Below are 13,419 nucleotides of genomic sequence, written 5' to 3'. Positions count from 1 at the left end.
CAAGATCACAGTGGCCTCATGAAACCTGTTCCTGGCCTCTCGATCATAATGTTTCTAGTCTGCCTTTAGAGAAAGTGTAAATTTGAACTAATCACATTTCAAAGCTCAAACGTCACAGTGACCTCATATGATTCTAGAAAGAGGAACACAGACTGAAAATGCTCTGGTGGGTGGAGGCATCCTACAGCAGGGTGGTAATTCTAGTTTGTTCTGTGGTTACAGTGGTGCAGGGTGTGGATCCCTGGGGGGTGAGGTGCACTCCGACTCAGATCTGTGCTGTAAAAGGATCACAGGTGCAAATACGCGGCTCCTACTGGCACCCATCCAGAATAGATGGCCATGATGTTGCAGTGGAGAAAACGTTGTGGTTTACTAAAGTGCAGGATGGTCAACCTGTGGATCTGAGATCAGCCTCTGAGTACACAGGTCGTGTGAAGTATGACTGTGGAAACAAGGCCTGCACTCTGACCATCACAGACCTGAGAGACAGCGACTCTGATGTGTACCAGTTCAGGTTCACAACCAACCAACCTACTGGGAGTTTAACTGGTTCACCTGGAGTCACTCTGTCTGTCACAGGTAACATTTCAGTTGGAAACAGTGAATCTATGGTTTGTTTATGTGGACAGCTCTGTCTAAAATGATGTGTGTGTTTCTTTACTTACACAGGTGTCCAGGCGCACATTCCAAAATCCTCAAGTTGCTGGTGGTATGACTGTTCAAAGTCACGTGTGGAGTGTCAAACCAGTTGTTCTCCAACTCCCAGTCCGTCCTACATCTGGTACAAGAATGGAAAAAAGACACCGGGAGAACAATCTTATACAGCCTACTTTTATTCAGCAGACAGTATTTCCTGTGCTGTGAGAGGCCACGAGGATTTCCCCTCTGCTCCAGTGTGTGAGTTTACTTCTTCCAATGACCAATGATGTTCTGCTCTTTAACCTTCTGAGCTCAAACACTGACGAGAGTCTGAAATGGACTTGAGGGCTGATGCAGAGTAAAACAAATCTGACACATCAGCTGACATATCATATATTAAAAGAACATTGTCATTTATTTATAAGATGTTTGTTATCAAACCTTTATGATAAATATTCTGCAGTTAAACAATGATGTTGAATGACTCCAAACTAGAGTGGCAGTAGCAGTAGAGCACATTCCTCCACCAAGGCCCAACAGTCCATTCAATTCAATCAAGCTGCTCCATATTTCACACACTCCTCGATATCAGGCCTCTAAATATGTCGGATCTTTTCCATCAAGATCCATGAATTTGAATCTGGGAAAACGTGGACATTTTTAAAAACACTTCTTGCAATGCTAATGAAAGTCAAACTAAAATCCTGGATCTGCACCAACATCTTTCCAGTAACTGTTGCGTTATTGTGCACGCACACCAACCAGACAACAGACTGGGTTGAAAACATTACCACCTGGTGGAGGTGATGAAAGCAAATCACAAATACAACCACAGATGTAGATCTGGAATTCAAAACATCATCGTCTTTACTGTAAAGCAAAATGTAGCATCTCTTCTGCACTGTTTATTTCCTGACATGGGAAACAGTCATCTGTGAATTATTGTTAAATACAGCAGTGAAGATTATACTTGTCATGGTGATAGTCAAAAGGTTTTTGTTTTTCAGGTGTCCATGGAAATTCATGCTACAGAGTGAATTACATCAACAGGAACATCTGTGCCTTTAAAGGCTCCTCAGTGGACATCTCTTGCAGTTACAACAGTCAATCTAATCCTATCACATCTAAGTCCTGGTTGGTTGCTGAGCGTGAGGATGTGCAGCTGTATCGTCCTCAAGCTGTGGACTTACTCAAAGACCCAGAGTTCACACATCGTGTTCAGGTCCTTGATCCAGAGCCAGGGCGCTCCACTCTGAGGATAATGAACCTCAGACTGAGTGATTCAGCCCAGTATCGCTTCACATTCAAATCACAGTGGTTTGAATGGGAGAGAAGTTTCCCTGGCACAACTCTGACTGTCACAGGTACTGAGGAACACTAAGTCACTGTGTTGTTCACTGGTTCTCAATCTGGGGTCCCACAGCTGCTTCTATGTGTGTTTCCTGTTCCAGATGTTCAGGTGATCTGTTCTCCGATTGGTCCAACACTGACTTGTCATAGCAGCTGTCTTCTCTCTGGTCGTCCCTCCTTTGTCTGGTTCAAGAATGGAACAGAAGTTCACGGGGAAACGTCTCCAACTTTCAGGGGATTCCTTCACCCTGAAAACAACTATTCCTGTGCTTATGAGCATCACCACTCGTCCCCTGTGTGTGAGTTGACTCCAAAATGTCCCGAGTGGAAACTTGAAAGGTTGAGCCTGGTGTTTTTCTAAATAATTTTAATAATAGTAAAAAGAAATCCTGTGATAAGACCAAATTAAACTTTGTTATTAAAGCACTTTTCACATCCAACAGAATATAGACTAAGAGCAATAAAGCAAATAGAACTGATTCTCCCCACCCATCCACACACAGGGAAAGACAAGATAACAGAAAGTGTGAAAAAGCTTTAATCACAGTGGCTCATCTTCCATTTTCACTTCCACTTTTCCCTTCAGATTTTGCATGATGTGAACAGGACACATGCAAATCCCACTCAGTGATTCCTAAGACAGAGGTGACATGCTCTGTTTTGTGAAGTCTGTATTAAATACAAACAATAATTACTTGGTTAAAACTACTAAACAGTAAAGGGGCTGTCCTGTGTCCAAAGTAAATCAAACACTCCTCTAAAGTTGCTGAGAACCAGGGACGGCTGCAAACTATTAAAAGATTATATTCTATGAAGCCACATTCTCATGTAAAGATCTGTTTATATCCTGCAGATGCTCCGAAGGTTCCTTTAGTGCAGCTGAGTCAACCTGGAGACATTCTGAAGGACAGCTCGGTGTCTCTGACCTGCAGCAGTGATGCTAACCCACCCCCTGCATACACCTGGTACAAGGAGAACCAGACTTTGCTCAACAGAGCAGCTCAGCTGGTTTTCAGCTCCATCCCGTTGTCTGACTCTGGAGAATATTACTGCACAGCTGAGAATGCGCTGGGGAAGACAGCGTCTAAACGTGTCTTAATAAATGTGAAATGTGAGTAAATATTTAGAAATATCAAAAGCTGAGAGGTTTTGTAGATCTTCAAAATTCCAGATGCTGCAACGTTCTTGAAATCCATTAAATTCCATGTAAATCCAGATGCTGTGTCAGTGAGTCCCTCTGGTGAGATCATGGAGGGCAGCTCGGTGACTCTGACCTGTAGCAGTGATGCTAACCCAGCAGCTAACTACACCTGGTACAAGGAGAACCAAACTCTGCTTCAAGGACCAGAGGGTGTTTATCGTCTCTCCTCCATCAGCTCTGGGGACAGCGGGGTCTACTCCTGCAAGTCTGAGAATCAGTACGGACGGATCAACTCCACGTCTCTACACTTAGACGTCCAGTGTGAGTAGAAAACATCCACATGTCCATGAAACCCAGCACTGTCTCGCAACCTTAGAGAAGGTTCCTGGGTCCGCCCCCTTATCTGGATTCACACCAAACTTTACTGAGTTCTTCTCTGACCCGTTCCTCATCCTACCTCCAAGTTTCATGATAATCGAATCAGTAGTTTTTGTGTAATCTTGTTTAAAATCAACAACCAACAAACAAACAGACTGGGGTGAAAACATCTGTTGTTGTATAGCTACACTATATGACGTCATTTTTCTAAACTCATAGTGACGACATTCCCATCATATGATCATAGATTATTTTTCAATGTATATAAGCTTCAGGTCGTCTCTATAGTCCTATTAGAGGCAGGAATACAGCATGAAGGAAGTTTTAAGGATGCATGATGTAAATCTCTAACTTCTTTGTGACATTACTTATAAGTCATCTATCATTATATGATGGGGAATAATGTTCTGATCAGTATATGATTTAGTCTCTCTGCTATTAGTGGACATATCTTATAAAAATTTGTCTTTTGGGTCAAAACTTTGCTCATCTTGACCTCTGATCTTTGACCCATCAGCTGAAAAGATAATATTCAGTAATTTTTGGTTCATGTGTTGAGTTATTTTCTACATTCACAAAATCTGGCTGAAAACAAAACCCTCAGTACCTGCTTCTGTCTGTGCTGGCGCTCCGCGTTAATAATGATCATCTATATTTAAGAAGCAAAACCAGAGATTGAAAAGTTCTTCACTTTGGTTAATGAATATTTCTGAGTTGATTTCATGATCTTGCATGTTTTACACCAGACGCTCCAGAGCCTCCCTCTGTGTCAGTGAGTCCCTCTGGTGAGATCATGGAGGGCAGCTCAGTGACTCTGACCTGCAGCAGTGATGCTAACCCAGCAGCTCACTACACCTGGTACAAGGAGGACGAGGACTCACCAACAGCATCAGGACAAATCTTCACCATCACTAATATCAGAGCTGAACATGGTGGAAAGTATCAGTGTGAGGCCCAGAACACACACGGACGTAGTTACACCACCTTACATCTGACTGTTGGAGCAGGTGATTTTAGCACTCTGACTTTTACAGCCTACACCCTCCCCCCCTCCTTTTCAATGCTCCAGGACCTTGAACCATCAATACTCAGGATTTCCAGATGTGTCACAGCTGTATATCAAGTCCATCATATTGCACATGAACAATACTGACTGACCAACAGCATCACCTGGCAAACTGAGTCATCAGTCTAACCACACTGCTAATGTCTCCTGTCTGTTGTCCAGGGAAGTCAGTGATAATCATGAATATCATCAGGCTGACTCTGGTGGTCGTGCTGGTTCCAGTGCTGGTCTGGACTCTGTGGACGAGGTCAAACAAATCCATCAGTTCACCCTCTGCTCTTTTACTGTCTTCTTCAAAAGTCTTCAAACACTAGTTTCAGAGTTATGAAGTTCATCTTGTCAAATGTTGTGTTTGTTGTTGTTTTCGATCCAGGATGAAGAAAACTCTGAGCTTGAAATCAGAAGTGAATGAAGCTGTGGAGATGATAGAGGTGAGAGACAGTGAGGCCAAAAGAATGACTCCATATCACTGTTTTCATCTCACCATGTTAGAGAAAGAGATCAAACATTTCTTTGATCAGTTACTTTATATTTATATTAAAATGGACGTAGACTCTGGGTCTAGAAAGTGAGGTGAATGATCCATTGAGTCAAATAGACCATAAAGCACCGCAGGCATTTGGTCATGGATACCCTGTGATTGACAGCTAGTACTGGGTGCAGGTCACAGGTTTAGATGGGCGGGGAGGGTCCTTGGGCCCTGATTCAGGCTCCACCCCCTTCCCTCCAAATATCGTTACTTCAAAATGGCAGCTCACAAACCAATGGGGGACCTTATATTGCGTTGACACTTCTTTCTTGGTCCATGTCCCATCCTTCCTCTAAGCTTTTTGGAAATCAGTTTTTGTTTAATCCTGCTGATGAACAAACAAACGAATGGACAGGGGGAGCAACTACGTTCAAACTGTTTTGAATGAGCTGTGATTATTTGCAGGTTTCATGAATAAAGTCCAGTGAGGATTAATATTTTCTCATCTCTCCTCCATCAGTCACACAACTGTCTTGAGTATGAGAACGTTGCTGCTGCAGCACAGACAGAAGACACAGAGGAGCAGGAAGACCTGGTGTGAAGCATCAGGTCAGAGCCACTGGGACAAACAGAACCAAGATGGACGACTTCAGAGAACATCCGTACAAGCGAGTTTTACTGAAACCATAGTGTGTAATTATTAAATACAGGAAATCTGTCCAAGCAGCAAAATATCTGAGTGCAAGCGCCGAGTTTGAGCACAAGCAGAGCAAATCTAAGGACCACCTGGAGCTGTGTGAGTGCAAGCGAGGGTTTTGAGTAAAACACCACAAAATCTGAACGTGCAAGTCCAGCCCTCAAACTAAAAGACTACGCTTTTTAATGAAGAGGAAAACTACCGTACATTTCCTTTCTACTCATGGTTTCCTGTTTTCTTCTCTCCTCAGGTGCACTTTGATTGGTTGATGAAAGTATTTAGGAGGGAACAGGAAGTATCTCTCTTTCCATCCCCTGTTGCAGCAGCAGCAGTTTGTACAGCATGACCTTTAGAGCAAGAGTGTTGTTGTGTTGTATCTTTTCTTTTTCTTTTCCGATGGGTCCAGTCGTCCAGTTTCTGCAGCTTTATTTCTGTGAGCTTTAGTTCTGATGTTGGTTTAGGTTGAAGGAAGATTCTCAGATCCTACGACCCTTTGTGAGTTGGTGTGTTGGGTTTTCCTTCTTTTGTCCATTTTGCCGGCCTGTTGTTGAAGTTGTTCTCTTTTCTGCAAAAATTTTTTTTTATGCTTTTACCCTCTGACCTATGTTGGACGTCTTGGTGATGAGCCTGTGAGGCTGTGGTAACATCACGTGACTCATTTCCTGTCTTATACATGATATTAATGTGATTATTACATGGATAATGAGTTATTATGTATCGTGATTTTATGATTGTTTCTTAAATAAATGTTTTTGGTCTTTTGTTTTCACTCCTTATCCTTTTGTTTTTTTAGCAGAATTACAAAAAAAACATTATTCACATTTATAATCTTGTTTATTTCATTTGTTGTTCAATCACAACTTCCTCTTTTCTGACTTTGTGGTGAACAGTTTTGCAACAAAGCAGATTTTCTTTCGGGATTATTAAAAGCTTTTTTTATTCTGTTCATATATTTTTATTTTTTCCTTATAAGTGATATTGTTTTGAATTTTAATCTCACTTCCAGTATTTGCTCTGTCTTCCGTTCGTCCTTTTCATAATAAAGCCAGTCAGAAAGAGTGTAAATGTGGATCAGGATGAGAGATACTAGGTAAACAGGAGCCCTGGACTTGAATATCAGTAACGAGAATTAACACCTGGATTACTTTTAATGAACTTGTATTAGAACACATAACCTGCAGTTCAAGTTTGATGGACAGTTACAATACAGCATAAATTTATTCAAAATAATAAACGAAAATAAATAAAATAAAATAAAAGTGTGCACATAAAACTCCCTTCAACGTCCGTGAGTCCAGTCTTAAATGTCAAACTGGTGGATTGATCGTTGGGGCCCAATCCGTCTTTGTACAGTGTCTGTCCTACCACACCGTGGAGTGAAGAGGAACATGGAAGTCTGAATCTCTCTCAAACTTCTGTATGTTGGCTCACCATCCAGTGAACTGGAGTCTTCATTCTTCGGTGGATGTCATCTCTGGCACTGGAGAATTCGTCTCTCACCAAAAACCTGAGTGTTGAATAGTGAGAGTCCCTGCACCTTCCAGCAGGTCAGCAGGGTGACCTCACACTTCCACACGATATAACAGAATCTGAGTAAAGCAGGAAGTGTGCTTGTTGCTTGAGCAGCAAAATGGCCGACAGGATGTAGACAGGAAAAAAAAACTCTCCACAGAGTAGATTCACCAGGGAGGACGACTGGGTACCTCCCCCTACTGGCTAGAAAAGGTCACAACAGGTCACCCGATGAGCCACTACAGTGTTATACAAAGTGTAAAATCTCTTTCTCTATAGCACTAATACAACATACAACACTGCAGCCTTAAGAATGTGTTTTTGCTGCTTTTCTAGTGTGGTCTAGACTTGCGTGTGGTGTGAATGTGTGAATATGAGGAGGCCTGACGTCTCGTTCAAGTCAACTGGTAGATTAAGGTATATTAATTAAATAATGTCCAAGTTCAAAGTAACAAAATAACAAACGGTAATTAATGAAAATCAACAAACTTAGGAGGTTGCGGTTGAAAATCTGTTTCTCTGCAGCGTCTTTGTCTCTCGTCAACACCTGGTTCCATTGACCTCATTCTGCTGAATGTGACGTCACTGGCTGGTGTTAGTCTCAGCTGGTCAGCTATAGTCAAACTTGAATAAAATAGCTCCAACAGTATTGATGACAGTTTATTTTGCATGTCAATTTTAAATCTTTCTTTAATTTGTCTTTTTCATTTCAATCTTTATTGCATCTTAATGAGACACTGAACAGATGAGATGAAAAACATCCCAGTTTTTCTCGATTCTCCTTAAATTTGTCTTTCTTGTGTCAGTGAGATGTTGTGATGTGGATGATACAGGTTTGGTATGAACAGCCACTCAAGTTGTTTCTCACACACGTATAAACCACAGTTTAATTTAACACCTTCTTGCTCAGAAAGGTGTAAAGAGGAAGGAAGATGTGTTAAACAGTTTGACTTTCTCAGCCTCTTCTGTGTTGTAGGTAGACGTGTCTGTGATGTGACTGAGTTTCATCTTGTGCACATTATTTATCTGTGGACGTTTTTCTTGTTTGAAGTCACAGACGAGAGCAGCAGCTACTATGAGTGTAACTGCAGCAGCCAGTGGATTTGTTGTCCTTCTTCTCACTGTGACAGGTACTGTACCTCTACATTCATGTTGTCACTTTATTTTACACTCAGACTTCTGATTCACCTGAAGTGAGTTTGAGAAAGAAAGAAAAAATATAAATGAACCATTCATTCATTTCAGATCACCACCTGTAAAGTGATGCAGAAAGAAAATATACAAACAAATTATTATCATCAGTATTATTATTATTAATATTAATATTATTAATAATATTATTATCATCATGACTGAGTTCTCCTCAAGATGAGGAATTGTCATCAGTGTGTGGAGTCATAAGTTGAAATGCTATGGAATGCTGCTCATGGAAATGTGTTTCTTTTCTACAGAAAGTAAAAAGTAATCTAAGTGTTCTCTGGTGTCGTTATGAATCTGATTCTCTGTGTTACAGTGGTACAGTGTGAGAATGGCTGGGATGTGAGTTACACTTCTACTGAGATCTGTGCCGTCAGAGGATCAACAGTGGACATTACCTGTACCTACACATACCCATCCACATTTAATAACCATGATACTACAGTTCAGGAACCTTTCTGGTTCATTAAAGAGAGTAATGGGATTCACGTTGATCTAAGGACTGATCCGGAGTATTCAGGTCGTGTGGAGAATCTCTGTGGAAACAACAAGTGCACTCTGAGAATCTCTAACCTGAGAGAGAGCGACTCAGCTGTGTACAAGTTCAGGTTCACAACAAACCAACCTACTGGGAGTTTAACTGGTTCAGCTGGAGTCACTCTGTCTGTCACTGGTAACATTTACATCTGAACATTCATTCATTTATTTCCTACATCTTGTTTGGTTCACTAGAGTGTGTCTGTGCACTTTTATATGCATGTGTGTGTTTCAGTTTGGACTAAAATGAATTCCTTATTCTCACACACAGATTTGCATGTGCAGGTGAGAGCATCAGTGAAGAATAGTTATGACTCTTCTATCTGGGCAGAGCTCAGGTGTCAGAGCAGTTGTCGTCTTCCTGATCATCTGAACTACGTCTGGTACAAGAATCAACAGAAGAGGAAGGAAGGAGAATCTTATTCAGGTCATTTTCAATCTGCAGACACAGTTTCCTGTGCTGTTAAAGGACACGAGGATTTCCGCTCTCCTTCAATGTGTGAGTTTAATCTACAGTATTTCACTAACAGCACCATCTGCTGGAGTATTTGAGATAATAATTGTACCATAACTTCATGTGTGTTTTTTCTGCATGGGCACATTGAACTCTTGGGATACTACTGTCAGTAGTGAAAAACTAGTGTAGTACTAGTACTAGTATTCTGCTTGTGTAAATAAAGACAGAAGACATGACTGCTCCCCAGAAGTGAAGCCAAAGCATTGTGATCGCCCCCTGGTGGCTGGCTGCAGTATAGAACATACATCCTGTCTCCTCCATGTTAGTGGGAAGAACATGGACCAATCTAAAAAGTCAAATACATTTTTCTCAAATATGGTGTCTGTCATTTTATGTTCTTATCACACTCTATTGTTCATGTTTCTCATAAGTTTGGTCTTAATTTGTTATTTGATGATATTAAAATTAGATTAAACTTCATTATTGACAGCTGACGCTGACTCAGGATTGGTCGAGCTCATGTATGGGCGGGACCTTGATACTGTGGCTCCATCTCTGGATCACTACTGTGCAGACTATGGTTCCAAATGTGAAAGATGGCAGCGTTGGTATCCAGGATATTTTGGCTTCATTTCTGGAGAGTGGGAGGAAGTGGAGACGTGTCGTCCATCTTTGGTCGACTCTGCATAAAAGACACAGATAATTTCCTCCATATTAACCAGTTTGCTCCATTATAAGAGCAACTTATACAAGGTCCCTCATGTTCCTCACCTCCAACAGTGTGTTTCTCCCTCACTCTGAAGTCTAAAGGGAACTTCACTGTGTTTTATGTGAACTGACAGTTTCCTCTTCTTGGCATCGTCATCATCTTAAAATGAAAATCTGCCAACTGGTGATTCACCAGAGAAAATACATGGAGCTGGTTTTATAAATATAAAAGTTCATCTTCTGATTCTCTGATGTTCTCTGTGTTACAGTGGTGAGTCAGAATGGCTGGGATGTGAGTTACACTTCTACTGAGATCTGTGCCGTCAGAGGATCAACAGTGGACATTAACTGTACCTACACATACCCATCCACATTTAATAACCATGATACTACAGTTCAGGAAACTTTCTGGTTGATTAAAGAGAGTAATGGGATTCACGTTGATCTAAGTACTGATCCAGAGTATTCAGGTCGTGTTCAGAATCTCTGTGAAAACAACAAGTGCACTCTGAGAATCTCTAACCTGAGAGAGAGCGACTCAGCTGTGTACAAGTTCAGGTTCACAACAAACCAACCTACTGGGAGTTTAAATGGTTTTGCTGGAGTCACTCTGTCTGTCACAGGTAACATTTTCATTAGAGTAAGTTTGAAATGTTAGTGTGTATGTTGAAATAAAATCACATGTTTGTTCACAGACCCTCAGCTCCAGGTACATGTGAGGAGATCAACAGCCAATCCATCTTCTACCTGGACAGAGCTGACCTGTCACAGCAGGTGTCAGCTCCCTGATCATCTTTCCTACGTTTGGTACAATAACAATAAACCTGTTGGACGAAAAAAATACTTTCACCTCCGACACTTTAATGCTGAAGACAGCTATCAATGTGCTATAGAAGGACATGAGCGTTTTACTTCTCCTACATTGTGTGAGTTTACTCCTCCTCATGAAGCTACAATAATGTGGAAATAGTTTAAATTTAAACTTTTAACAAATAATACAGACAGTGTTTTGATTGTATTCTCATCCTGTGTGTTAATATAAACTATCCTTCAGATGCTCCAAAGCCTCCCTCTGTGTCAGTGAGTCCCTCTGGTGAGATCATGGAGGGCAGCTCAGTGACTCTGACCTGCAGCAGTGATGCTAACCCAGCAGCTAAATACACCTGGTACAAGAGAAGAGGAGATAAACAAGTTCAACATCTCAGTGAAGAGACACAATTTGTCCTCAGCTCCATCAGGTCATCAGACTCTGGAGAATATTACTGCACAGCTGAGAATGAGCTGGGGAACACAGCGTCCAAACGTGTCTTAATAAATGTGAAATGTGAGTAAATATTTTTCAACAGCCGAGAGGTTTTGCACATCTTCAAAATTTCAGATGCTGCAACATTCTTCAAATCCATGTAAATCCAGATGCTGTGTCAGTGAGTCCCTCTGGTGAGATCATGGAGGGCAGCTCGGTGACTCTGACCTGCAGCAGTGATGCTAACCCAGCAGCTAACTACACCTGGTACAAGGAGAACCGAGTTCTGCTTCAAGGACCAGAGGGCGTTTATCGTCTCTCCTCCATCAGCTCTGGGGACAGCGGGGTCTACTCCTGCAAGTCTGAGAATCAGTACGGACGGATCAACTCCACGTCTCTACACTTAGACGTCCAGTGTGAGTAGAAAACATCCACATGTCCATGAAACCCAGCACTGTCTCACAACCTTACAGAAGGTTCCTGGGTCCGCCCCCTTATCTGGATTCACACCAAACTATACTGAGTTCTTCTCTGAACCGTCCCTCATCCTACCTCCACGTTTCATGATAATTGACTCAGTAGTTTTTCTTTAATCTTGATTAATATCAACAACCAACAAGCAAACACACTGGGTTGAAAACATCTGTTGTTGCATAGCTACACTATATGACGTAATTTTCTAAACTTCAGGTCGTCTCTATAGTCCTATTAGAGGCAGGAATACAGCAGAAGGCAGTTCAATCAGGAGAGACGTGGTTTTCAATTTAACAAGTTTATTTTTTACAGTGCACAGAGAATGCGAATATTTATAGTCTTTGGCATTTTAGACCCCTGTGTGATGTCATCAGGATTAGACGGGGGTGGAGCAGAGTGTCGTACAGGAATACCCCCCCGGGGTCTAGACACTGGTGGTGGTTCATCGGTCAATCGATGGTTTAGATGGTCCATATATGAGCATTGGACTTCCTAAGTGTGACATCCTCTGTCCTTAACCCTCACAAGAGTAAGGAGAAACTACGAAAAACCCTTCTTGAGGGAAAACGTAGAAACCTCAGGAAGAGCCGCGAGGGATCCCTCTTCCAGGACGGACAGAAGTGCAATGGATGCTACGAGTAACAAGTATGTTGTCAGGCAGTCAGCTGCCACCTTAGTCCATGATCGGTTGTCATCGGGATCCGGAAGAGGTGATGAATGTTCTGCTCTGGACTGGAGGAGATTGGGGTGGAGGAGGGGTTGTGCGAGTCGCTGCATTGATGCTGGCTGAGAAAGAGAGAGAAGGGATTTTTAAAGTTTGACAGCTGCTGTGTGACTGGCTGAAGGAAACCGTGCGGGCCTGATTGTTACGATACGAGTCGGGTGGACCCCAGAGCGGAGGCAAAACACAGAGCACCGAGGTGGTGCGTTCAAGGATGTTTATTTAACATGGGACAAGGTAGATAGATGGGGTGCTGATGCCTCCGGGGGATCTTCAGCGCAGGGGAGAGGCAAGAGGGCAGGACGAGGGAGTGCTGATGGCTCCGGGAGTTCTTCAGCAGGAGGGAGAAGCAGGTGAGCAAGATGACAGGGTAGCTGATGGCTCCGGGAGTTCTTCAGCAGGAGGGAGAAGCAGGTGAGCAGGATGATGAGTGCAGGTGTGCCTGGTGAGCCGAGTCATCTAACGGGACGAGCTGCACCTGCGGGGAAAAGGAGAGAAGAGAGGAGGAGGGGCACTGGAGGAACAGAGAACTGTGACACTGATTGGATGTTTGGGAACGCCCACGATCAGCTGACAGCATGCAGGTTAAGCCCTCCTGTGGGCGTTCCCGATATTTAGGACCGCCCGCAGTCAGCTGATCTGTATGGGGTTTTAAGTCTTCCTTATTGAACTTACGCTGAGCTCCATTTTTAAGGATGCATGATGTAAATCTCTAACTTCTTTGTGACATTACTTATAAGTCATCTATCATTATATGATGGGGAATAATGTTCTGATCAGTATATGATTTAGTCTCTCTGCTATTTGTGGAAATATCTTGGAAAATTTGT

General features: G+C 42.3%; 2 protein-coding genes across 4 annotated transcripts in view; both read left to right on the top strand.

The window, feature by feature from the left end:
- LOC128437520 (B-cell receptor CD22) overlaps window positions 1-13,419 on the top strand; it is a 33,122-nt gene that overhangs the window by 18,401 nt on the left and 1,302 nt on the right. The window contains exons 2-12 of the mRNA XM_053419712.1: window positions 223-579; window positions 670-897; window positions 1,647-2,003; window positions 2,091-2,288; window positions 2,843-3,100; window positions 3,206-3,429; window positions 8,765-9,122; window positions 9,258-9,485; window positions 10,421-10,774; window positions 10,847-11,077; window positions 11,206-11,475. Of these exons, the coding sequence (XP_053275687.1) occupies window positions 223-579; window positions 670-897; window positions 1,647-2,003; window positions 2,091-2,288; window positions 2,843-3,100; window positions 3,206-3,429; window positions 8,765-9,122; window positions 9,258-9,485; window positions 10,421-10,774; window positions 10,847-11,077; window positions 11,206-11,475 (3,063 nt within the window). The remainder of the gene's footprint in view (window positions 1-222; window positions 580-669; window positions 898-1,646; window positions 2,004-2,090; window positions 2,289-2,842; window positions 3,101-3,205; window positions 3,430-8,764; window positions 9,123-9,257; window positions 9,486-10,420; window positions 10,775-10,846; window positions 11,078-11,205; window positions 11,476-13,419) is intronic.
- Window positions 4,283-6,509, top strand: LOC128437419 (B-cell receptor CD22). Of its 3 annotated transcripts, none has more exons than XR_008338207.1 (5): window positions 4,283-4,515; window positions 4,737-4,821; window positions 4,948-5,005; window positions 5,564-5,839; window positions 5,991-6,509. XR_008338207.1 is itself a non-coding variant. In XM_053419577.1 (5 exons), exons 1-4 carry the CDS (start codon window positions 4,302-4,304, stop codon window positions 5,642-5,644), a joined length of 438 nt encoding a protein of 145 aa, XP_053275552.1. In that variant the 5' UTR covers window positions 4,283-4,301; the 3' UTR covers window positions 5,645-5,652; window positions 5,991-6,509. The 3 variants fall into 3 exon arrangements, 2 of the variants coding, with proteins under 2 accessions (XP_053275552.1, XP_053275551.1); XM_053419577.1 differs by having other exon boundaries at window positions 5,564-5,652; XM_053419576.1 differs by having other exon boundaries at window positions 5,564-6,509.

The sequence above is a fragment of the Pleuronectes platessa genome, chromosome 3, assembly GCF_947347685.1.
Source record: "Pleuronectes platessa chromosome 3, fPlePla1.1, whole genome shotgun sequence".
In the NCBI taxonomy this organism is placed as follows: domain Eukaryota; kingdom Metazoa; phylum Chordata; class Actinopteri; order Pleuronectiformes; family Pleuronectidae; genus Pleuronectes; species Pleuronectes platessa.
Note: the sequence above shows the minus strand (reverse complement) of the source record. Positions and strands in the feature narration are given on the sequence as shown.

Excerpts from the sequence above, each read along its gene's own strand:
- LOC128437419 (XM_053419577.1), top strand. The coding sequence starts at position 4,302 with ATGGAGGGCAGCTCAGTGACTCTGACCTGCAGCAGTGATGCTAACCCA. Across the intron at positions 4,516-4,736 it reads ACATCTGACTGTTGGAGCAG|GGAAGTCAGTGATAATCATG; the intron begins GTGATTTTAGCA and ends TCTGTTGTCCAG. Across the intron at positions 5,006-5,563 it reads AAGCTGTGGAGATGATAGAG|TCACACAACTGTCTTGAGTA; the intron begins GTGAGAGACAGT and ends CTCCTCCATCAG.